Genomic DNA, 25,311 nt, shown 5'->3' on the forward strand with positions numbered 1-25,311 from the left:
AATTGTTGAACAGTTTAAAAACAACATTCCTCAAAGTACAATTGCAAGGAATTTAGGGATATCATCATCTACAGTCCATAATATTGTGAAAAGGTTCAGGGAATCTGGAGAAATCACTGTGCGTAAACGGCATGGCCGTAAACCATTATTGAATGCCCGTGACCTCCGAGCCCTCAAGCGGTACTGCATTAAGAACCGACATCAATGTGTAAAGGACATCACCACATGGGCTCAGGAACACTTTGGAAAACCACTGTCAGTCAATACAGTTCGACGCTATATCCGTAAGTGTGGGTTAAAACTTTATGTTGCAAAGCGTAAGCCATTCATCAACAACATCCAGAAACGCCGCAGGGTTCTCTGGGCCCGAGCCCATCTAAAATGGACTGATACAAAGTGGAAAAGTGTTCTGTGGTCTGATGAGTCAGTTTTCCAAATTGTGTTTGGAAATTGTGGACGTCGTGTCCTCCGGTCCAAAGAAGAACAGAACCACCCAGACTGTTATGCACGCAAAGTGCAAAAGCCAGCATCTGTGATGGTATGGGGGTGCATGAGTGGCCAAGGAATGGGTAACCTGCACATCTGTGAAGGCACCATTAATGCAGAAAAGTACATTCAGGTTTTGGAACAAAGTATGTTGCCATCCAAACAGAATCTTTACCATGGGCGCCCTTGCTTCTTCCAGCAGGATAATGCCAAGCCACACACTGCACGTCTCACGACAGCGTGGCTTCGTAGTAAGAGGGTGCGGGTGCTTGACTGGCCTGCCTGCAGTCCTGACCTGTCTCCCATTGAAAATGTGTGGCGCATTATAAAGCGCAGAATAAGACAAAGGAGACCCCGGACTGTTGAACAGCTGAAGCTGTACATAAAGCAAGAATGGGAAAGGATTCCACTATCAACGATTCAACAACTAGTCTCCTCACTTCCTAAACGTTTATTGAGTGTTATTAAAAGGAAAGGTGATGTAACACAATGGTGAAGAAGCCCCTTTCCCAACTACTTTGGCACTTGTTGCAATTATAAAATTCTAAGTTTATCATTATTTGCTTATGGAAATAAAGTTTATGAGTTTGAACATGGATAATCTTGTCTTTGTGGTGTATTCATTTAAATATGGGTTAGAAAAGGTTTGCAAGTCATTCTATTCTAATTTTACTGACATTTTAAACTTTTTCCCAACTTCAATGGAATTGACTTTTGTATAAGCTAAAGTACATTGACCATTATATAAACATTTGTTTAACCGTTTGTTTAAATACTCATAGGCGAAAAGGTTTATGTTCATTTTACGTATCATGAGCTTTACCTAGAGGGAGCCAACACAATTTTCCGACATCTTGCTGCTAAGGGTACACAAAAGACCCAAAAACAAAAAACTTAGTGAAAAAAATAGACGGAAAATAGTGTGGTTTGGTTATTTTTGGTCACCGTAGTTTGTATTGTTTTCTTGCGGTCGCACTGCAAAACACTGTGTGATTACTGGCCAAATAATACACACTGTTCTTTCATTTATTTAGTAGGAAATGGTACGCCAATAATGGAACCGGAGCATTGGTTCAAACGAGACCAGGACTGTATTTGAGTAATACAATTGCTTTCTTTTGTGTAAAAAAAACACAAAAAGTTATATTAAGTCAATCCAAGTAGTAGATTGGTGCATTTTTTTCTACCCAATTTGGGCTATTTTATCAGGCATTAACAGTTCCCTTATTAACTAAGATGAAAGTTGTGTTTGTTTATGACTGTTGTTTCTATTTGAAATGTACAAAATAAAAAGAGAATCAACGATTGTATATTTATCATCTAAAATGTCATCAAAATTCTATAAAATGCTAGTAGCGTAATGCTAACATTAACACAAGGAGCATTGATACTGAGGATGCTACAATACTCATAAGCAACTATTGTAGTATTTTCTGTCTGTGATTCATGACAAAATTTCACAACCATTTAAAATGTACTAAACACAACAGAGAACCATTAATTGTATGTGTATGCGTCAAAATACTCATGAACATTTTCTAACAACAGGCTTCAAACGTAAAGCTAACTTAGCTATAGTGCGCAAGGAGCAGAAATACCGAGAATGCTACAATACCTACAGACAATTATTGTAGTATTTCCTGTCTGTGCTGTGTGATCAAAAAATCATAACCATGTATAATGTACTAAACACAGAAAAAACAAAGATTGTATATTGATGCATCGAAATGCTCATTGAAAATTTCCAACAACAGGCTACACTTTTAAAGATAACTTAGCATTAGTGCACAAGGAGCAGAAAGGAGGCTACAGTAATCACAGGCAACTATTGTAGTACATTATTTCTTGTCTGTGCTGTATCAACCAAAATATCACAAAATAGCAAATAATGTGATGCTACTAATTAACTCATTAGCATTCATTCAACATTAACAAACCTCAATGTGGTCTCCTAAATAAAAATGAAAAGAGAAAAAAGCACAATTTTGCTTGCATTCACTTATTTAGAACATTCAAAGTGTGCCACTTTTCTACTAAATAACTCTCAGTAACCTTTTTTGTCAACAATCCTATCAAATCGTCATGGCAATGGACTGTCAAACAAAACAACACGAGCGGGCTGCAGCGCGGCTTGAATGCTAAATTGGTCGACGGGTGTACATACAACTGTGGCGAGGAATGTAAATTTTGATAGCTTCATTTCAACGCGTTGTGTTCCACGTCCAATCATGTCTCACCAGGAGCTATTGTCGGGATTTTACATTAGCATGTAAAAAAAATAAAAATAAAACAAATATACTCAAGAGTACATTAGGGTGAGCAGTTGTTCTCTGTCATAGTGATTTTAAAGCTTTCTTGGCACATGAAATAAACAGATATGAAACACGTTGTTGAATAGTCCACTTGTGCATTGGCAAAGCTATGTGCATGATCTCTTATTATTACTGATGACATTTTGTGTTGGTCTTTTTTCTTACTGTGAGTACATTTTGAAACTGTTCAGAATAAATGTATTTTTACATGATGTGTTCCCACTCTTTTGTTCAATATGCGGTAAAAAAAAACACGCCGCCTGGATGCGTGACATGTAAAGCCTCCCTTTGGTAACCAAATTAAAGTTAAATAAGACTGCATAAACAGAGACAAAGAAGACAGAGACAGAAGCTCAGCCTGACCCAGACATAATTATTTACATTTTAGGACCGACCGGACCAAAAATGTTTGGGTTGGTCTCGGGCTTAAGATCTACCCGATGGTCTGAAAGTGGCGGACAAAAGCTTTTGACGACATGATGAGCCAAAACTTTGGAAAAAAAGGAGGGATTTTATTTTCATCAAAATTGTTTTATTATGGATACAAATATGTTTGGAAAAGTGACAGTAAATCATTTTGAAAAAGCGCTTATAGAGTGTTTTCTCTGGGAATAAAAAATAATAAATAAATAAATAATTCCCTATACTCCCAGTTGTTGACTTGAAGAGGCAAAATCTTGACAAGATAAAGAGTTTATTTTCCTATACATGTAAAAACATCATGGTGCACCTGCACCCAAAGGTTTTAATAATTCACAAAGTATACACTATGACTGAAATAAAAGACACAATATATTTTTATGGTCATTGTTTTTGAAATACATAACTACTTTTTATGCTATTTCTCTGGAAATGTTCCATAATGCCACTCCAGTTTCAACAGATGGGGGTTTTGGGGTTTTTAAGGGTTATTTTTCTATATTCGTTATTCATTATCCATTATCCGTTATCGGTCAGTTCATAATACGCTACAAAGCCTAGGAGCCGGGACACTTACTCTCAGCCAAAAGGCCAAGCTAAGGTCCTAGCCCTAAAGCCCTGCTGCGATCATTGCGAATGCACCGTTCCCGGAGGTACTGCAATACCGGGCCGATGCGTGGAGTGGACAGAGCAAGCTCTTATTCCATCTCCGGATTGCAAAAATCAAAGGTGCCGAATCCTAACCACTAGGCTAGCAAGTTACAACATAAATTACATCAGGCATTTTCCAGATGGTTTTTTGGTTTGAACAAATTTATTGACACTAATAACAGAAAACAATCATGACAATCTCAACAGCAATTAAGCACATTCACAATATTATATTCCAATATGACGTTTTTAACAGCAAACACATTGTGAGGTTTGAACAACCCTTCTCGAAAATCTTATTAGCAATCAAGCATATTCACAATTTCATTATATATATTTTTTTGGATGGGGTTTGGGGGTTTTTAAGGGTTATTGTTCTATCTTCGTTATTCATTATCCATTATCCGTTATCGGTCAGTTCATAATACGCTACAAAGCCTAAGAGCCGGGACACTTACTCTCAGCCAAAAGGCCAAGCTAAGGTCCTAGCCCTAAAGCCCTGCTGCGATCATTGCGAATGCACCGTTCCCGGAGGTACTGCAATACCGGGCCGATGCGTGGAGTGGACAGAGCAAGCTCAGGCCAAGCTAAGGACCTAGCATCATTATATAAAGTTTGCAGTTCCAAAACCACCGCTGATGATACTATTTACCCAAAAGATATTTTTTAAATGTCCAGGTTGGTGTCATAAATATATTTAAAGAAATTATATAGTGTCACACCTTAAACTCAAGGTTGTCACGAGGGCCTAGTTCAATGTATTGTCATTTATGATGTCAGGATGATGAGATGGCAAAAAGACGTGTTTGATGCTGTTAATTTAATTACCAGAATTCCAAAAGTTACTCGGTCGACTTTTTATAAAGTACATTTAATTGCTGCTAAAATTATCGAGAAAAATTGTTCAAACCTCACATTGTTTATTTGCTGTTAATAGTGTCAATAAAATTGTTCAAACCAAAAATTTGATAGTCTTTCACCACTTTTTGTGTAAATCCCTTGTCGCAGTTTTATCACTGTCTGAAAACTTATAATACTTGAATAGCCATTTTTCCACTTGTCTACTTCAACATGTGAATTTTGTCATCTAATCAGGGGATTCTCAATTGTTGCGTCACACTCACTTTTCTTTTGCCTTTGAAAAATAATGCTAGAAAACACAGAGGGTCAACTGCGCTACTAAACAGTTGATGGCGATATTGCCCTGCTCGACCTCTTCTCTCTGTTCAGTCAATCGGCACTGTCTCGATTGTATTTGGGAGGAACCACATTCCATTTTATTGTGATCTTGTCTGTTGTATTTCCTTTGTTGCCCATACTAATGGATCCCAAGGAAGCTAGGATCGGGTCGAAGACTTACGGTATGGCGAAATACTAAAAAAGGGTACGAGTGTCTGCCAACTCAAATGCTGCATAGAGGTACAGTCAATTGTTTCCAATTATTTTTATCTTTATTATGCAGTGTAATAATATTTTTTATTTACACAAAATACGTTTTATGAAGTCAGCATGGCAGCGCAGTGGTTAGCGCGTGTGCGGCAGAGTTCTAAGGTCATGAGATCGAACCTCCTGTGTGGAGATTGCATGTTTTCCCCGTGCTTGCGTGGGTTTCCTCTGGGCTCTCCGGTTTCCTCCCACATTCCAAAACGTGCATGTCAGGTTAATTGGCCGGTCCAAATTGTCCCTAGGTGTGAATGGGCGAGTGAGTTGTCTGTCTCTATGTGCCCTGCGACTGGCTGGCAACCAGTTCAGGGTGTCCCCTGCCCACTGCCGGAAGAGAGCTGAGATGGGCTCCAGCACCCCCGCGACCCTACTGAGGATAAGCGGTGCAGATAATGGATGCATGGATGTTTTTTATCAACATTTTGAGTATGTATTTCTTGGGTATGTGGCTATTTTGAAGCAGTATTAAGGGGTCGGATAAGATAAGATAAGACTTATATTGGGTATATATGGTACTTATTGTCATTTTTGTTTTGCTGGTCATTTTTTTTTTTTTCAATGTGGATGCATTCTACTATCTCTGCTTTTATCTGCACGATCCTTCCATTCGTTACAATTGGAGAAGTGGAATTGTTTTTCTTGATTGGGTCGCAGCTTGTCATTATGCTGGGATGGTGGTGGGCCTTAAAGTCAGAACAGTTGAGGAACACTGATTTAATCAGAGACAAAATGTGTTAATCAAATCAAAGGTAAGCCTTTTATCCCTTATTTTACTGAGGAAAACCTTTCACTTTATTTGCAGCAGTACCTTCAGGACTATTTGTAGCATTTTGTGAAAACTATTGTCAAAAAGGCCAAATTACCGCTCAACCCTGATCGACCTCACACCTATCTCCATCGCTCCCGTTTACCATTCACTCCCTGGGAGCCTTCTCTTCTCCCCCCTCGCCCCATTTCCTCTCCCGCTTGCTCTAACTGCCGGGAGATGCGCCGGCAGAGTGCAATCTAATTGAACGGTGACAACAATCGCTAATGGATGCGCCGCCACTGCCATGTCTCACGCCATGAAAGGAAACACGCTCATCAATCCCGCATTGTGGCGCCCGGTGATTGCTGCAGGTTATTGTGTACCGGACATTACTCATTCATGGTGCGACTCCCAGACTTTCTCCCTCGGTTCCTTCCCGGGCAAAAGGGGATAATTAATTTGTCGCGCAGCGGGAGAGTCGGTGGAAGTGGCCCATTTGATTCCCGTCGCTACCTGCTTCTAATTGTCCTCAGACGTCATCGGTGCTGCCGAGGTTGCTTTGAAACTTTTAGCACGGAGCAAAGTTAATTCTTGGAGGAGGCATTAACACCTGACGTTACATTTGAATTGTTTTCGCCCTTGTGTCATCGACGAGGCATGAGAATTGCCACGTGCTCTGAATTTCCGTGCTTTGGGCTAGGATTACAATAATAGGAATTTACAATTAATATATACTCAAAGTCATTCAATATTAGGCTGAATAAATCGAGTATTTACATATATAGACGTCAAAGGCAACAACAGTCACTCTGTCCTTTTTCTGCCTGTGTTTGCCTGTGCGCCAGTAACGTTGTGGTCTAAATTGTTCTCGTATGTAAAACAGCTTGACGGACCTAAATTACATCTGCGCAAATGTTTTCAATTTCAAGTTTCTCTTAAAGCCATCATGTCAACAAATACTCTGGAGCCATAAAAAGACCAAAAGGCAGAGGAGAATGCATTGCATCACCTATTGGCCAAATATGTTTTTAATTTGCATTGTGGGGTATGTTCGACATTATATTTACTCCTAAAATGCCACTTTGTTTTAAGGCATCAAATACATCTGTAGTTCATGATGTTTTTATTTTGAAAAAAAAAAAAAAAAAAAAAAAAAAAAAAAAAACAGGAGGAGAACCGAAATGGGTGATGTTTCTCACACAAGCCTTTTATTTTACGGAAAATGGGGCAGTCATGCACATTAGGCAGCAGTCTGGCGTGGAATGACAGGAAGCCAGAGGCCGACGAGATCGATACAAATTGCTCAAACAGATATCAGAAGGATGGGGTCGATACCGGACAGGACGGGACAGGCGGGATTGATACCAAAACAGGATATCGAATTAGACAGGACAAATTAGACGGGAATGAAACTGGAGATCCATAATAAATGGGACAAAAATTGACGGGAACGATACCGGACAGGAAACACAGGTAGGAAACCGGACAGAGTCCAAACCCACGTGGGGCAGAGGTTCGTTGACGGACTGACAACAGGCAAGTGAAAGGACGGAGCTTAAGTAGGACGGGGAACCAATCAGAAAGCAGCGGCTGGCGCCAAACGAGCGGGCACAGGTGAATGTAATCAGTCATCATGACATGAAGATAATATCTAAAATCCTTCCAGTTTTAAGTTTCCGTACACACTCGTGCATAAGCCTCGATCGCACATGTGCCAACCCCTTAAAATTGCTTTTAAAAAGACATATAAAAAATATAGATAAATAAGTACCCAACTTATTAATAAAACGTGTACCAAAACAAAAAAAATATTTCAATGTATAGATAATAAAGATCAATATACAGTACTCGTATTACATAGAAAAATTAAAAGCAATTCATTGTATTTTGAACCGGCTCTTTGATGGCATTTACTTGCACACCATTTTCATATTTGGCAATATTTCCTTCTTCCATTTGATTGTTTTTGTCACTGTTATCCACTTTCCTTCATCACTAATTTTCCTGGGGCCCATTATTATTATCGGCAAAACGGCAATACAATGCACAAAATCACAAAAAAATGAGATGTGGTTCCACTTGGGATGGCATTTACTTGTACACCATTTTCATATTTCGCAATATTTCCTTCTTCCGTTTGATTGTTTTTGTCACTATTATCCACTTTCCTTCAACACTAATTTTTCTGGGGCCCATTATTATTATCGGCCAAAAGGCAATAAAATGCACAAAATCACAAAAAAATGAGATGTGGTTACACTTGGGATGGCACCGATTGACAGAACAGGAAGAAGAGATCTGGAAAGGGAGGAGCTTGAGGACATGGCATGGTCGTGGGCCATTGTGGGACTTGGGTGGCTATGACTGTCTTACACCCCCTTGTGTTCATTTTAAATTTATGAGCACATAAACCGACCCCTCAGAATGGTATTTCACAGTTCTATGCCAACATATTTGCTATGTAGAATAGTAGACAAATAAAAATGTAAGGTGTGTTGAGTTTTAACTCTTTTACTGTCACAAGAAGGGCGTCCATATACCACAATAAGAAACAATCAAGTACACAATTATTTAGCAGAGTATTATTGCAGTTTCAAATTTATTCTGCAAAAAAATTGAACAAAAACAAAAAACAACACCAACATCCCACTGAATATTGACATTACTTCAACTGAATGTGCCACCGAGAGATGAACATACAGCAATTTACATTATTTTTTCTTCATTTTACAATATATAAAAAATATACAAAGAAGCAGGGAACAAAAACGTCATGCAAGTAAGTCAAGTATTCACATGAAAAGAACACAAGTAGAAAATTCTTCAGTGACTTGTACTAAGAACATGACCCGGGGGAGGCAATGATCCCCAAAAGATTGCCTTCTTCCATTTGTCTTACCGACATGTAACGCTGACGACACTTAAAGAAAAAACTAAAAATAAAAAAAAATCATGATACTGTTCAACTATTTATCGCAAAGAGAGGCTAGTTCTCGGCTACCGCGTGGGATGAGCCCGCTTGACACAAGATACGTCTTCCATTTTTCTGCTGCCCTCGCGACGGCATGGAAGCAGAAATCCGTAACCTTTTCTCCGCCGACTCCTTGAGGGCCCACCCTGAGTCGGCGGCAGTTCCCTCTGTGCCGATGCAAACTTAGACGCGCCGACGTTTCCATGCTTGTGGGGGCATCGATCAATATTTTTTTTATCACATTTTACAAAAACAACAACTACGCTGAATTGGGGTTTTAGGATGCAAGGGTGCCCCCTGCGGTCACATAGTGGCATTTATTCTTGTTTATGAAAATCCTGGGTCTGGGTCCACCTTATCATTTTATATGGCCAAGTAAGTCAGCTCGCTTGTTTGTGTCTTTCTCAATGATGTTTTTTTTTCACTTTGGCAGAAAATATTTCGTCCATGATTTATTGTTGCAGTATTTGCTGTTCCTGAAATGGCCCAGAATGTAAGAAAAATGACAAAAAATATCCTGAACCCACAGAAAAAAAACGTTTGCAGTATTGTCTGCCATTGAGAGGCCCAACTATTCTATCCAAGTAGAATGAAGCACGAATTAATAAATCAATCAATCAATGAATCAATCAATCAAAATCTCAATGAGAAAATTCCCAAAGGCTGTCATCATGAAAACCTAGAGTTCAAAATAAATTAAATTGTTATTTTTACTTATTCGGCAGCATGGTAACGCAGTAGTTAGCGCGTGTGCGGCAAACCTCTGGGGTCATGGGATCATTCCTGTGTAGAGTTTGCGTGTCGGTTCCCTCCCACATTCCAAAAACATGCATGTCAGATTAATTGGCCAGTCCAAATTATCCCTAGCTGTGAATGAGTGAATGAGTTGTCTGTCTCTGTGTCCCACTGCCTGAAGAAAGCTGGGATAGGCTCCAGCACCACCGCAACCCTACTGAGGACCTCATTTAACCTTACACTTTTTGGATGCTCAAGAGGTCAAGCGCTTGTCTTGGGATCGAGAGGTCGCAGGTTCAATTCCCGGCTCCTCTGTATTTTATGTCGAAGTGTTCTTGGGCAAGACACTGAATCTCTAATGCATGGCTGACGCTGCTATTGGTATGTGTGTGTGTGAATGAGTAGGTGTGAAGTACATTGTAAAGCACTTTGGGAGGTCTTCAGTGACTTAAAAAGCGTTATATAAATGCAGACCATTTACATTCTTATTTAAAGTCACTGAATTTTCACATCATATTATTAATACAATTAGTATGTAACATCTTATTCTGCTGAGCATCAGCAGAGGTAGAGTGTGACACGCAATTGTGAGAAACAAAACAACCAGTGAATTACTGTATTTCTCATAGCAAGAACTTTTTTTATAATGGAGGATTACCTACCAATTGAGGCTTTTATTCAATCTGAGTAGCTCATACACTTCAATAATAAGTAAAGGTAGGACAATAAACTTCTTTTTTTTTTACAGTTAATAAATTGCCTTCTTGCTCTGCCAATTAAATCATAAATACAATTTAGGTTGATTTGTTTGTAAATTTGGCCTAGCAAGTAACCATGTATTTGTGAATCCGACTGCATCACCAGACAAACATTTTCACATATGGTCTGCATTTCTATAGTGCTTTTCAAGTCAATGCAGACCTCCCAAAGCGCTTTACAATGTGCTTCACACTTACCCATTTACTCACACACCAACAGGGAGTCAGCCATATGTATGGTGAGACGGTGAGACCATAACATACAGATTTTACCAGACATAATGTATGATGGCAATGAACAATCAGGCATATATATATATATATATATATATATATATATATATATAGACAATATATAATTGTCTACAATTTCGCTGCTACGGGTACCCCAAAAAAAACAAAAAACTTGTGAAGGGCTGGGCAGAAAATGTGACAATACTTTTAAGTCACATTGAGTCTCTGTAGTTTGTATTCTTACTTTTCAATTTCACTACACGATATAGTGATGTCTAGTGATACAATGTTAATGTCCTTGTTCTACTGTAATTTTTGGCCTGTAGTTCTTGTAAAATCATACCGCAGCCTCGTATTGTAGTGCTGTCTGTGAATATAATTTTAAATGCTGGATGCTTTAAAAAGACATTTGAAATAAGCGCTGCATTTTTATGTCATGGAGTTGTGCGACTCCAAAATAATGCAAACACAACGTGTGTCAAATCAACTGGATTGCTCATTGTAATAAAAACTGTCACCGGCGCCATTTGCATGGCACTATAGAAAACACATGTTGCACTTTGGCTGTCTCACAGAGAACACGCTACATGGGACAACTGACACTGAACCCTGTTTACTTGTCAGATTTGCAGTAAAGCAATCCATTTGTGCACCGCTAACGTCTTTTTGAAGACACATAATGTGAAGTCCCCCATCAAGACAGGGCAGATTTCTTCTTTTACGACACCGAACAATTTGGGCATCGGTTTCAAAAACAGAAGCCACAGATGTGCAAGTGGCGGCCGTGCTTCTTGGGAAGCATATCGCCAGACGTCATTTGATGGCAATTTCGGAGATAAGACTGCGCTGATTACGGTGGCCTTAATGAATCTCAAATTGTTCGCCATTTTGGGGTAGCAATAAGCTCCTGCCGCAACAAAGTACACCCAAGAATAGGAAATGTGACTTAATAAGATACAATGACTCGCCCCACCTCCAAAGTGTCCGCATAGTTTAGAGCAGACGTGTCAAACATACAGCTTGCAGTCTTGATCCATCTCATTGAACGATTTAATTCAGCCCTCTATAAATATCATAGAATATCAAAAAAAATAAGTGAATCTATAGGTCAATTCTATCAAAACCTATGATTTATATTAACAAATGTGAACCAAATGCTCTCTCCAGCCGCTATAGGCCAGTTATTAGTTTGTATAGCGTTTGTATAGCGTTACTTCAGATTCATGGGCTCAGGGGTCTCCAAAGTGGTCTAAATGATGTCGTCTGATTTGAATTACAGTGAAAAATCCGTCAAGGTGAAAATTTCAAATCCATTTAGCAGGAGAGATGCCTTCACACTTTGTATCCTTTAGTGCAGTGATTTAAAACTTTGAAAAGATTGTGCAATTTAAAGCAGATATATCAGCATAGTTTATATCAACGTTTTTCAAAAACCAAAATGACCAGCAAAACCAAATCGACTTCAAGTATCGTATATACTCGCAAATACTCCTACATCGTATACAAGTGACCCCCGAAAACTGCTTTAAATAGCCACATACTAAAACAAATTGAAAATATTAATAAAGTGTGTACTTAACGTTCATAATTGTTCAATAATGTAGTTAATAAAGATTAATATACTGATGTAAAGCTAAAAATATAACATTTTTAAACCATTTACTGTACCTTTCAGCAGCGCTTCAATGTCAGACACTCGTACAAAATGTTCCTTATTTTGCAATTATGTGTTTCTTCGAGTTGTAGTTGTCACAGTTTTCCACGTTTTCTTTCCCGTATCGCTAACTTTCTTAGGGCAGAAAAAGGAAATAAAACCAACAAAATCACAATAAAATTAAATGTGGTACCTCTCAAACACAAATGTGACAGTGCCGATCGACTAAACTGAGGAAATTGAGCAGGGCATTATTGTCATATTATATTTTGACCCTTTCTTTTAATTAGCATTATTTTGCGGGTCACTAGTTGAGAAACACTGCCTTACGGTCAACATTCTAATCCATAATCAGTGGTACTCAAACAGAAATATAGTTTCCCAAGTCTTGCTTTTAGTCCAGATGTGTAAACAGTTCCTCTTTCTTGTTGAGTTCACATCCAATCTTGTGACTCCAAGGCAAACATACTGAACACTATTTACATAACGACAAAGTTCGTGGCAAAAAAATTCTCCCCAGTCAAAAAAGCAGTCCCATTTGGAGAGTGGGCACTTATATAAATCTGTACATTGTCCTCGGAGGGAATAAGGGTGGGCCGCCGCGTCCATGCATTGCGAGCCAAACACTCGAGAGCGTTCATCGTGACCGCGCTGGAAGTAACTGCCGGAGAAGATGTATTGCCTCGGCGTGGCCTGCAGACGCTCACCATTAAAACACATGGGGAGCTTCATCAGAGAGCTTGATGTCTGTGTGCGATGGCAGGTAGCCTAGCCAGGGGGATGAAAGGGAACAGAGACAACAGGATTTTTATGTGCCCATTTGCATGAGGAGCTTGTTTTTTTCCAGTGTGTGTGCATTCATCAAACACATTCATCTCGAGGCGGGTCAACTGTTAAGCCGTGGCGGCAAAGAGTAAATCAAGCTAGGGTGGCGAGGATGCTCCTTGATGAAAATGCTTTCACCCTCGTCGCCTTGCACTTCGCACGCTAATTATTTTATTGGGGAAAATAACTCACGTCGTGAGTGCCGTAACCCCGCCCCGAGCGCATTTTCGCTTTACCTGCCGACGCGCACGATGACAGACGCCATAAACTTTTCACTCAGTGAAGTACTCTAGTCATACAATAAAAACTGTTGATGTGTGGCGGTGTATTTGAACTGTGCATTTATTGTGCATTAAAGTGTACATTGTTTTCCACTAAGGCAATTCCAAACGATTCCCAATGCTTTTCTTACTTTTTATTATAAGTCTTTTATTTTTTACTTGAAGGTGCTGTCTGGAATTTAAAACTGTCTCACCCTCTGCCGCCATATCCTGGCTCTCTAACACCCCCCCCCAAATCCCTTTTCCTGCTTCCGAACTGTTGCACGCCCCAAACACCTTGTTGAAAGTAAGACAGGCAGATAGGCGCTATGGAGAAAATATTATAAGGGCTCTTTAAACTCAAATTGAAAATGTAACACATACTTAATAGAGAAAATATTCTACTTTCAACTTTTTAAGGACACCTCAAACGACGCACTCCACCTTTGAAAAAAAAAACATTTTTCAATCTAACCTGATAGAGGGCTACAACATTTTGATATCTGTTTTAAAATCAAAATGAGTAGATAAATGAATAAGTTATAGCAGCACTATCTCAAGCACAGAGTACAAGAGCTGAATTTCTTCTCATGGAGATATTCTCCCTGCCACATATACTCCCATCTTAGCCAAATTTGCAACTCTAATATATAACACTGAATCAAGGGAATCAGCTTATATGCACATGTTTGCTTATGCGCATGGTGGTCAGTGCATTGGGAAACGGGGGTGGGGAGAGGGGGAGGGGGTATGTCTTTTTGGCTGACGTGACCTATACAGTAGTAACAAAACAAAGGGAAATAAGGCGAACCTGAGTGCAGAATTTATGTTAAAAATGTGCTAAATTTGGATATTTTTAGTTGTCATTTTTTTTGCAGTACACCATGCCTGGAAAATGTATTTGAAAGTACAGAGAAATGGAGAAGGAGATCTTTATGTGGTTTGAAGCCCAAAGACAAAATGGATAAGGAATGTTTTGGTTAAGTGTTTATTTCCAAGCTTTCAAGATTGCACAAGCCATGAAATATGAAGTGTTTATTGCTTCCACAGGTTGGTGTATAAATTTGATTCTTAATTTTTATCATGAAGCACTTTCTAATCAGTTTTAGGAGGTCGTGTTCTTTGCGAATATATGATTATTATTTTTTGTAACTACTGTACATAGTTACTTTCGAAGTAACACGTTCCTTTTTGATGTCAGTAAAATTGAATGACTATTATACGAAGCAACAAGTAACGGTAACTACCGTAAATTACGGACTATAAGACGCTACTTTTTTCCCAAACGTCCAACACTGCGGCTTATTTAGTGATGCGGCCAATTTATGTAATTCTTCTAACGGCCGCCAGCGGCGCTCGAGTACAAAAGGTAGGATTTAGACCGATGGAATATATGCGCCGAGGAAGACTGCAACTTCTTGGCTTGTGCATGAATTAAATTAGCGTAAACATACCCTCATCATGCAAAATGCAAAAAGAAAGGCACGTGACGCAGCTTTCAAGCTAAAAGCAATCGAGCAGTCTGATAAAGAAGGAGCAAGCGTGTTGCTAGCGTGTTTTGGAATAAGGGAGCGTGGGAAGACATCTATATGACAAAGTTTCTTTCTGACACTGAGGAAGACGACTTTGATGGCTTCAGCTTTAAGGAGGAAGATGTGGACGGTTTACCGTGATTTTCACAAGTACGGTATGTTTTTTTATCAGACCCGTTCACTGTGTTGCGAGCGTGTTGCTAGCGTGTTGCTACCATTAACTGCCCTGTCACAGGCACCGTTTGGGATGAAAGTTATATTATTATTATTAAAGCTTTGAAAACTCTGTCGGTGTACCGTCTTTCTTTGTAAATATGTGTAAACATGTATAATATGTATTTGCAACTGTATATTTTTGTAATGTATTTATTTCAAACACTTATTCTGAAAAAGAAGGGGCGAAACAAACGCGGGGTGACGGGAAGTGGGGACCGGTAAAGGTGAGTGTTTGTGGACGCGGCGGACAATAGTGGATATATATTTTTTCCACCCTTACATTTGGAAATATACACTTTTTTTCCTTGGATTACTTTCAACGGGATCCGGACTGCAGGTCTGCATCAAACCTTAAGTACCGGCATCATTTTCCGTTCATTTTGCCGGCTGTGATTTTCGGACTGTGTACTTTTATGAAGGACATTCAGTTTCAATCGCGGGACTTAAAGTCGGGTTTGGGTTAATTTTGTGTTTGTGTTACATTTTTTTTAATGTGGGCGCATGCGGCTTATATACAGGTGCGGCTTGTGTAATTACAAAATCGGTTTTCCTCTTAAAATGTGATGGGTGCGGCTTATAATCAGGTGCGCTCTATAGTCCGGAATTTACGGTAATTCTCTTTTTTCAGTTACTTCCCAACACTGGCCGTTAGTGGTCAATTAATGATAGTGAGTGTGATGTGTTTAAATAAATGATGTATTGTATTTTACAATTAATAATTGATTGTTTGATTTTGTTTTTGTTTTTTTTTGTTTCTGTTCACTGATATTATCGTTTAGTCTGTGTTTTACTGTCGGATACCAGCAAAAAAAGTCTGTTGGGGATGTCATGGCTGTTTGTTTTGTCTATTATTATTGTGAGCAGTTGTTTGTTATTTTGGCTCATTGTTTGTTGTTTAGATTATTATTATGGACAGTGGTTCGTTGTTTTGATTATTATGCGCTATTGACATCATTGTTACTATAGGCCAATCATGTTGCTGTCCTTTGATATCCACATCCATTAAAGCTGATCTCCTTTTGAAACCTTAAAGACTTAATACAAAGAAAGGGCTCAGGGGAGGGCCTTTGAACAGGTTGGGGTTTCTTATCTGAAGGCCTCTCTCCCTGTCCTTGCAAGTTCAAAATACATTGATGTCTTTTCTCTTTTTTTAATTGTCTACTAAAGGTTAAATTTAAAGATGTCAATTCCAGTCGCATTCAGGGGCCAAACCGTTTAAGGCTGATCTGCTTTTTGTAACCTTGAAGACTTATTAAAAAAAAAGGGCTCAGTGGAGGCCTTAGAACAGGTTGGAGTTTCTTATCTATAGGCTTCTCTCCCTGCCCTCCTTGCAATTTCAAAATCCGTTGATGACTTCTCTCTCAGTTTTTTATTGTCTACTGGGGGTTAATCTTAACAGATGTCAATTTCAGTCGCATTAGGGGCCAAATAACCTTAGCCTAAATTTTATGAAAATAGGTTGATTTTGCTGCTCAATGCTACATGAACCGGAACGCACTGTTTAGACTAGTGGGGCTGCAAGGAACCATTGAAAATGTCAACCATGAAAAAGGAAAAATTAAGACACATTTTACAGAAATTTTCAAATAACAACCTTATAAACACGGCATGTTTTTCCATTATAAACTCACTCTTCAGACAGCCCGATAATGCACGATTTTGACTTTTTGTCAAATAGAATGAAGCTTTTGAAAAAAGCAGCCGCATGCAGCATTCCCTTCAACTTCCAAATGGCGTCTGTGTTTATTCAAAGGTTAAGTTATGCATGCGAGTAATAAAGGAGCAAGGCTATTAAGCAAGAGGGATGCGAAGGTGTTTTGTTTCTTGTAATGATCCTATCGCGTCGGCACGTATTAATCATGTCTTGCGTGCTCCGATAAAGCTGGCCTTGAAGTGCTTCTTTTTTCATAGCGTTACCTGGCCAACCGTCCCACCCCACTTCCCCCTCCCCACTGCTTTTGTTTATTAACTTTTAAGAATCATGTTGAACCCGATTGTGATACATTGCTTATGTTAATAAAATACCAAACCTCTGCTTTTGGCATCCAACTGTACATCCACTCTGTCCAGCGAGGTCATCTTTTCCGCTTGGACTTTGGTGTCCGCCACCGAGGTCACTACTTCTTGTTCTTTGTCAGGCTGCTCCGCTGTGTACGTTTTTAGTCCCGGAATCTTCCTGGAATGGAGGTAGACAAGGGAAAAATTATGCAAAACCTAAGTTGGCCGCTCGCTAGCCAACCAGCTATAGTATTATCTTTTGCTTACTGTTTTTAAAAGAACAATCCATAATAAAATATTCTAAAGGGAATTATTGAAAGGTCTGTATTTCAAAAATATTGGGTAGGTTAACAGAGGGAAAAAATCCAGTTGGAACCGGAATATTGCTACCATTGTAACTATTTAGGGCCATGTAAACGGAAATCTAATTACAGTCTGACAACTGTATTTATTCCGACTACAGTTGTTGCGTTAGTCTTTTAATTTTCTAATTACTCATGCATATACAGTCATACCTCGATGTATGGCGTTTTCTTTTTTGTTGTTTCACTACTTTGCAGATTAGAATCGTGCATTGTGATCTGCATTCTTACCGGCTATGGTTTAAGTTGCACATGTACGTGAAACAGTTTGCGGTACCTACACTACTACGTACACGCACATCTTTTCCAATGTCAAGTTTCTCTAAAAGGCTTAATATCAACAAATATTCTGGACTGACAAAAGCACCAGGGCCAAACGAAAGAGGAAGATGCTTTCTATCGCCAACAAAATGGACTTATCTACTTATTGAAGGAAGGTAAAATATGTTTTTCTTTGTTTGCAATAATAATCCATATGAGGGCAAGAAAATATCATCTGAAGTAAATAAGTCAAGAGTTTCCTGAAGTCATTTTCAAATCAGTTTTGAATAAACGGTGCAATATAGCAGCAAGATTATTTTTAAAAATTTGAAAGAGCAAAAGTTATTTTGGGGAAAAAAAGTTAAAAACATGAACATGATCATTTAGAGGTGCATTTTTTTAAATAATCGTAGATACATTTGTATTCATTTTACATCTTGCCTCTACTGGTACCTGCCCCCCAAAATCCCTGTAAAAAACAGCAAAAAATGAAAAGAAAATGGTGCAGCAGTTTGGTGACTTTGAGATTCCATGGTTTGTGTTCTTCCTTGCTTTGCAACACTCGCTTTTGGTTGCACTACACAATTTAGCGACATTTAGAGCTTAAATATTACATAGTGTCCCTTCAGACACCATCAATTATATCTATATATATATATGTTAGAAATCGTATTAAAGAAGTGGGTACCTCATTTTTTTATCAAATTTTAGGTCATCAGTCTTTTTTATTTAGGAACTACTAATCATTACTCGGTTTGGTTTCCCAGTAGTTTATTTCTTTTTGAAAGCCTTTTATTTCTTTTTTTTTTTTGCTGTAACCAGAAATGTTTTATAGGGGTACTTGAAAACATACCTTTCCACACTAAAACAAGTTTGAGAGCCACATGCCTAAGCGCTTGTGTTTACTGTGTTTTGTATCCAGTATTCAATAAGATCACAATATTGACTGGCTACCTCAATGAATGAATTCCAATGAAAGTATCGTTTTTTCTGTTATTAAGAGGTGGTCATGAAATCAAAACGTATCAACAAACAAACCCTTAAAAGGTGAAGGTTTAGACTGAGGCAAATCCTTAAATATTACCTGAAAGCGAGCGAGAATCCTTTAAAAAATCAGGAGATCGAGGGACAGGAGTTAATGGAGAGCTGCCATGGAGTGCTCAGTGGCGCTAATGCTGCCACTAAACATAATGCGTGGCTCTCAATTTTTAAGCACGCGGGAGGATTTCTTAAAAGCGAACGAACGGGGGCACTTTGCGTTCCACCGGGCCCCACGTTTGCACTTTGCTATTGTTCGCATCCTTCAATTTTTCATACGCTCAAACTCACATCAAGCCTCAAACGTATTATTTGTTTTATTTTCTGCGTTTCTCAAAAGTCCAGTCTTATGTTTTAAAGTTTTTTTCTGCTTTTCTGTTTTTATATTGGACACTTGCAAAGGAGATTTCATAGGATGCCAGTTCGGTCATTATTTTGACTGTTTTCAGGGTTCATACACCTTTTTTATAGCCAAATACAAACACTTTTAAGGACTTTCAATGACAATTTTCCAATTTCTCCACCACCTTAAAAAATCTGGTGTGAATAATGTTTTTTGCAGTGCCACAAATTTTTCTGGGATTCATTCATTCATTCATCCATTATCTGCACCGCTTATCCTCAGTAGGGTCGGGGGGGTGCTGGAGCCCATCCCAGCTGTCTCCTGGAAGTGGCAGGGGACACCCTGAACTGGTTGCCAGCCAGTTGCAAGGCAATTTTAAATCTTGCATGTGTATATATCAAAACAGATTATTTTTATTTTGAGGTAATCACAAATACATTTGTTTCTGAGATAAATCTCCCCATACAGGTGTTGGGTGAAAATGACGATAATATGTAACCAACATTTTCAGTTGCAGGAAGTCCTATTTACAATTTATCACTCGGAAAATGTCCATAATTTATATGTAATCCTTACACTAATACAAATCCCATCGTGCCCTGTTCAGAACAAAGCCATACATACTAATAAAACATGCCGTTAATCAATAGGGAAGAAGAAATGCAAAGGCAAAACAAAGCCACCAAAGAGCAGTATCTAAATCATTTTAAAGCAGATTTGTTGAGAAATATGGCAACAATTTTAAGTAGTTACAAAAAATGTACCCTAAATTCAAGAACTTTTCAATACTTGAAAACACAACATTAAAATTAAAGTACTTTCAAGGATTGCAAGCACCCATTGGGACTCTGTATTATGCCCTTTTTAAATCATTGTCACTTTTGGCTAACAGTGCTGCTCTCCTTCGATTTCCACACCCTTTAGGGCGGATCTTTTGTAACAAAAGAGACTTACTGTGTTTGTTTGTGTATATCGCACACTAGTGTATAATGTGCACCCCTTTTTTAAAGTAAGAATTGGTATGAAATTTTGTTTTACTTATTCTCAGCTCAAACTAAACATTAAATATGTTTGAACATGATTAAGATTATTTATTGACAGGGTCAACTACAATCAAAATACCAAAATAAAATGTAGATTGTATTTGTTTAATGTCCCTCAAAGTCTGATTCATCATCGGATACACTTAAGATTTGTTTCCATTGTCGTACAATTTTGCGTTTGTGTATATATTTCAAGACAACTTTCTGTTTTCTCAATCCTCTAACATTCGGCTCTGTGAATAACAATGGTGTGACAATGTGATAAAATCGAATACCTTTTCATACGTCATCACCATTAATGTTGGTCAAGTGGTTGGAATACGGTACTCTCACCACAATGACCTGGGTTTGATTCTTGTTGCATTCAGTATTTGCAATTCTGGTCAGAAACATTTTTTGCGAACATATGATAATATACTAGCGTAAAACATTGTGGATAACGCGCACCCAAACTTATTTTACAGGTATAAGAAATGTGCGTTGTACACAAATAAATAGTATGATAATCGAATAATAGTAATAAAGGAGAGGCCCTTTGGAACAATTTTGATTTTATTTTGCATCTTGAGGGTCTTTTTTAGTAAAGTCATCTCTTCTTCAAGCATGTTCAAAATTATAGATGCATTCTCTCCTGTAAATTTATATTTGTTCCAATTTTCATAAGTGACATATTTCCACAGGGCAGCACGGCTTGCAGTGGTTAGCCTGTGTGCGGCAGAGTTCTGAGGTCATGATATCGAACCCTCCTGTGTAGAGTTTGCATGTTCTCCCCGTGCTTGCATGGGTTTCCTCCAGGAACTCCGGTTTCCTCCGACAATCCAAAAACATGCATGTCAGGTTCATTGGCCGGTGCGAATTCTCTCTAGGTGTGAATGAGCGGGTTAATTGTCTGTCTCTGTGTGCCCTGCGATTGGCTGGCAACCATTTCAGGGTGTCCCCTGCCCACTACCTGGAGATAGCTGGGATGGGCTCCAGCACCCCCGTAACCCTATTGAGGATAAGCGGTGCTGATAATTGATGGATGGATATTACCACTGATATCAACTATCCTTTTCCTGATTATGCCATGTAATTGAGTCATCCAGTTTCTCTTCTGGTCAGGAGAAAAAAAGACAGTTTCCAATTATCTCGGTTGTTGGACCCAACCACTCATTATCAGAAGGAAGAGCAAGCTATATAATTATTGGAAAATGCAAACTTATTGCATCCTCCCACTGTTGCTGCAGCATTCAGCTATAGCCAATATTAGTAGTGATCCCGATTCTCGTTTTCTTTAAGTTTACTATATGATTAGATGTCCCCGCAATTTCTTCAGCACTTTCGAGAAGGTAGGTGAAGTCAGGATTCCCTTTCATTCCTAACAACCTCTTGACTGGTGAAAAAGTGGTAAAATTCATATGAAGCTATTCATGTTTCTTCATAAATTCAAAAGACATTTATATGACATTCAATCAGATAGTGAGGTTACATTTAAGATAAAAATGCTTTTAATGATGGTGGTAAGATATCAGTATTATTAAAAAAAATAACAATAATTTTCCTTTCATAAAAGAAAAGTAATGAATTAGAATTGTATTTATTTTATTTTATAACAGCATGGTGAACATTATTTATAAATGTGTTGTGGATTACAAAATGGTAAATCCATCCAAAATACAAAAAGTATTCCATCTAAAGGATGTGATTTACTCTCAGAACCTGCTCTGAATATTGGCAATGCAATATCACCCAGAGTGACTCATTTAAAAATGTAGGTGTCACGTTTGACCCCAATATGTCCTTTAAAACACGTTAGGAATATTACTAGAACAGCTTTTTTTCCCATCTTCGCAACATTGCTAAAATTCGCCAGTCCCAGTCTATTGCGTGGATTATAATTTATGTGTTTGTTACCTCCCCTATGTTACGGTCCGGAGCCTTCGCTCTGAAAAGGCTAGTCTACTAGATATCCCTTATGCAAAAAGAGAACCGAAAGTTTCAGAGCGTTCTTCATTCGAGCTCCAGTGTTGTGGAATGCTCTGCAGCCTGAGATTCGATCTGAAACCTTAGTGGAACTGTTTAAATCTAGGCTTAAAACACACTTATATTTTATAGCTTTTTAATGACCTTTATTTCTAGTGATGATATCTGTGTATTATTTGTTATTATAACATCTGTTGCAGCCTGGAAGGGGGATAAACTCATGTGGGTCCCTTCTCAAGGTTCCTTCATTTTTCTCATGTTGAGATTTTTGAGTTTTTCCTTGACCTCATGTGGGTTTAAGATCAGGTGATGGTGTAATAATAGTCTGTAGTTTTCAATAATCTGTGGTCTGTGCAGCCCTCTGAGACTCCTTGTGATTAAGGGCTAAACAAATAAACATGAGTTGACTTGACTAATTGAATAGGTAATATTTTGTGCTTGTAGTCTGACATAAATTGTGAGTGCATATACATTAAATAATACAATTTGCAAAATTACACTTAACTCTTGTTCTCCTATGTTTCCTGACACAAATTTTGACGGAATGAGAAATGATCTATACGAATTAAAAACATAGGTTTTTATTTATTTATTTTTAACGTAATTTATTTAAACGGGCAACACAATAATACTGTTATATGATTTTTATACAAATATATACACACAAGTGTGTCATGATTTATATTAAGGACTAAGATTTAGGACTTGACATAATTGAAAAATGTTAATTTTGTTGCAAGGATGCTTTTCTTTGTTTCCTTCCTTCCTCCCTTCATTTCCTTCCTTCATTTTTCCTCTCTTGTCAAGAACCAGAACCGGATCAGGACCCAATCGCGTGACGTTCTCACACAAGCCTTTATTTTACAGGAAATGGGGAGTCATGCACATTAGGCAGCCGGTCTGGCATGGAAAGACAGGATGCCAGAGACCAACGAAATTGATTCCAATTGTCCGAGTTGATACCGGACAGATGTGGTCGATAACGAATCAGGATATCGAAAATAAACAGGAGAAACTAGACAGGAAAAAAACAGGAGAAAATAACAAACAGGAAAAAAACAGACGGAAACAAAACTGGAACCCGAAATTAAACAGGACAAAAATAAACGGGAACAATACCGGACTGGATATCCTAACAGGAAAACGGGACCGAGTTAGAATCCACGTCTTGTGGGGCAGAAGTTCGTTTGACGGGCTGACAAAGGAAGCAAGAGAGCGCTCGCTCAATGTAGACAGATAGCCAATCTCTCAATGAGCCGCAGCTGGCGCCACACGAGCGGGGCCAATTGGGCACTATGGCAACCGTGACACACGTGGGCGCGGCCAATTGGGCATCATGGCATCCATGACATCCCTATCTTCATTCAAATATTCCTTGATTCTCTCTTTTCTACCTTCCTTCCCTCCTTTTTTGCTTCATTCATTATTTTCCTGCTTTCTTCCTTTTATCCTTTGTCATGTCCACTTTACCTCTTTACATTATTTGCTCATTCATTCTTTTCTTAAATTATTCCTACCTTGCTTCCTTATTTCCTTTATTTCTCCTTTGATTCATTCTTTCCTTCCTTCCTTCCCTTCTTCCTTCCTATCTCTCTCCCTTCCTTCCTTCCTCCCTTACTTTTGTTTATTCCTTTCCTTCCTTTACTATTTTTCCTTTATTCATTTATTTATTCTGTCCATTACTTTATTAATGTATTCCTTTATTCCTTTAATCACCATTCTGTCCTTCAATTCTTCATTTTTCCCTTCTTTACATCATTTCTTCCTTGCCTCCTTCTTCCTCTTTATGTTCCTTTGTCCTTACTTTCTTCCTTGCTTCTTTCGTTTCTTCTTTTCTATCTTGCTTCCTTTTGTCCTTCCCACCGTCCTTCTCTATTTTGTTCCTTCATTCTTTCTTTATCTCATTCCCTGAGCCATTCTTCCTTTCTTTCCTTCCTACCTCCCTTTCTACTCTCATTATTTCGTCTCTACTTTCCATCCTTCAATCATTCTCTCTTTCCTCTCTTTCTTTCTTGATACCTTCATTCCTTCTCTTGTTTGTTCTGTCCATCCTTCTCTCCTTTTTTCGTTCTTTTACGTGTTTCTTTCTTTATTCTTGATATTCTTTCCTTTAAGCCTTCCTTTTTTCCCTACTGGCTTCCTCCTATTTTCTTTCTATCCATCCCTTCCAACCGCATGGCATCTGTTAATCTTTGTGGCAAAATTTTGCTGCAAAAAATGAAACATTTACAGTGACCGTGAGTGTTTCTCCAGCTTCACATGAGGCACATATGTTGTCTTTGGAATTATCTTGTCACACTTCTCTTCCATCGAGACAGGTGGCGCTTCGCCTTGTTTAGCATTTCCTAAAGGTCAGGCCTGGCATTGGCACACAGATGATTATTGATATCTGCGAGGCCTTGACACCCGTTTGGCACTCGGGGCGGCCGACAATCGATTCGTCTGTCATTGGCTGTAATAGCGCGCAAATTGAGACAGAGGGGGATTGTCTTATTCCTGCAGCTATTTTTGTGGCATCCGTGTTCATAAGTCACAAATGTGTGGCGGACAAATACTTGGGGAGGTTGGAGAGAGGCTACTTTCTGATAGGATAGAGGACAGATTCATATTTGGATATTATTAGCACATAATCACATCTTTCTGTAGAATCCATGCAATACGTTTTCCCACCATATGGAGATTATTTGTAGGAATGATTTTCCTACCTTTCGTATTTGCTATATAAATGCACTTAGGTAGAAGTACAGAGACTCGGTTCCAACATCAATCTTACCTGAAAAGACAATATTGAAATGTTGATGATATTTGAATAGACGCTAACACCCACTCTAAGTCTGGTCAATATCTCATTAATATCAGTATAATGTGTTTATCTTGAGAGTTTTATGGAAAAAAAAATTGGTCTGCTTTGCTTAAAGGGTATTGTTTACATTTCAAATCTTTATTTTAAATCGGTACACGTTTTAAGCTACTTATTCCACAGTTACATAGAGGTACTGATACAAATTTCTCAATCAATTTAAGTGTTTTGTGGGGGGGCTTCATATCACTTTTTACTG

General features: G+C 38.5%; 1 protein-coding gene and 1 pseudogene across 1 annotated transcript in view; both read right to left on the minus strand.

Annotated features, from left to right (window-relative positions):
- Nucleotides 1–3,849: 3,849 nt before the first annotated feature.
- LOC148353705 (U2 spliceosomal RNA) lies at nt 3,850–3,981 on the minus strand (annotated as a pseudogene).
- Nucleotides 3,982–10,877: 6,896 nt separating this feature from the next.
- LOC148353706 (VPS10 domain-containing receptor SorCS1-like) overlaps nt 10,878–25,311 on the minus strand; it is a 166,225-nt gene continuing 151,791 nt past the window's right edge. The window contains exons 26-27 of the mRNA XM_088350634.1: nt 17,276–17,421; nt 10,878–13,180 (exon numbers count right to left, since the gene is read on the minus strand). Of these exons, the coding sequence (XP_088206760.1) occupies nt 13,122–13,180; nt 17,276–17,421 (205 nt within the window). The 3' untranslated portion in view covers nt 10,878–13,121. The remainder of the gene's footprint in view (nt 13,181–17,275; nt 17,422–25,311) is intronic.

This window comes from Urocampus carinirostris, chromosome 13, assembly GCF_059441175.1.
Source record: "Urocampus carinirostris isolate Australia breed hairy pipefish chromosome 13, RoL_Ucar_1.0, whole genome shotgun sequence".
Classification (NCBI taxonomy): domain Eukaryota; kingdom Metazoa; phylum Chordata; class Actinopteri; order Syngnathiformes; family Syngnathidae; genus Urocampus; species Urocampus carinirostris.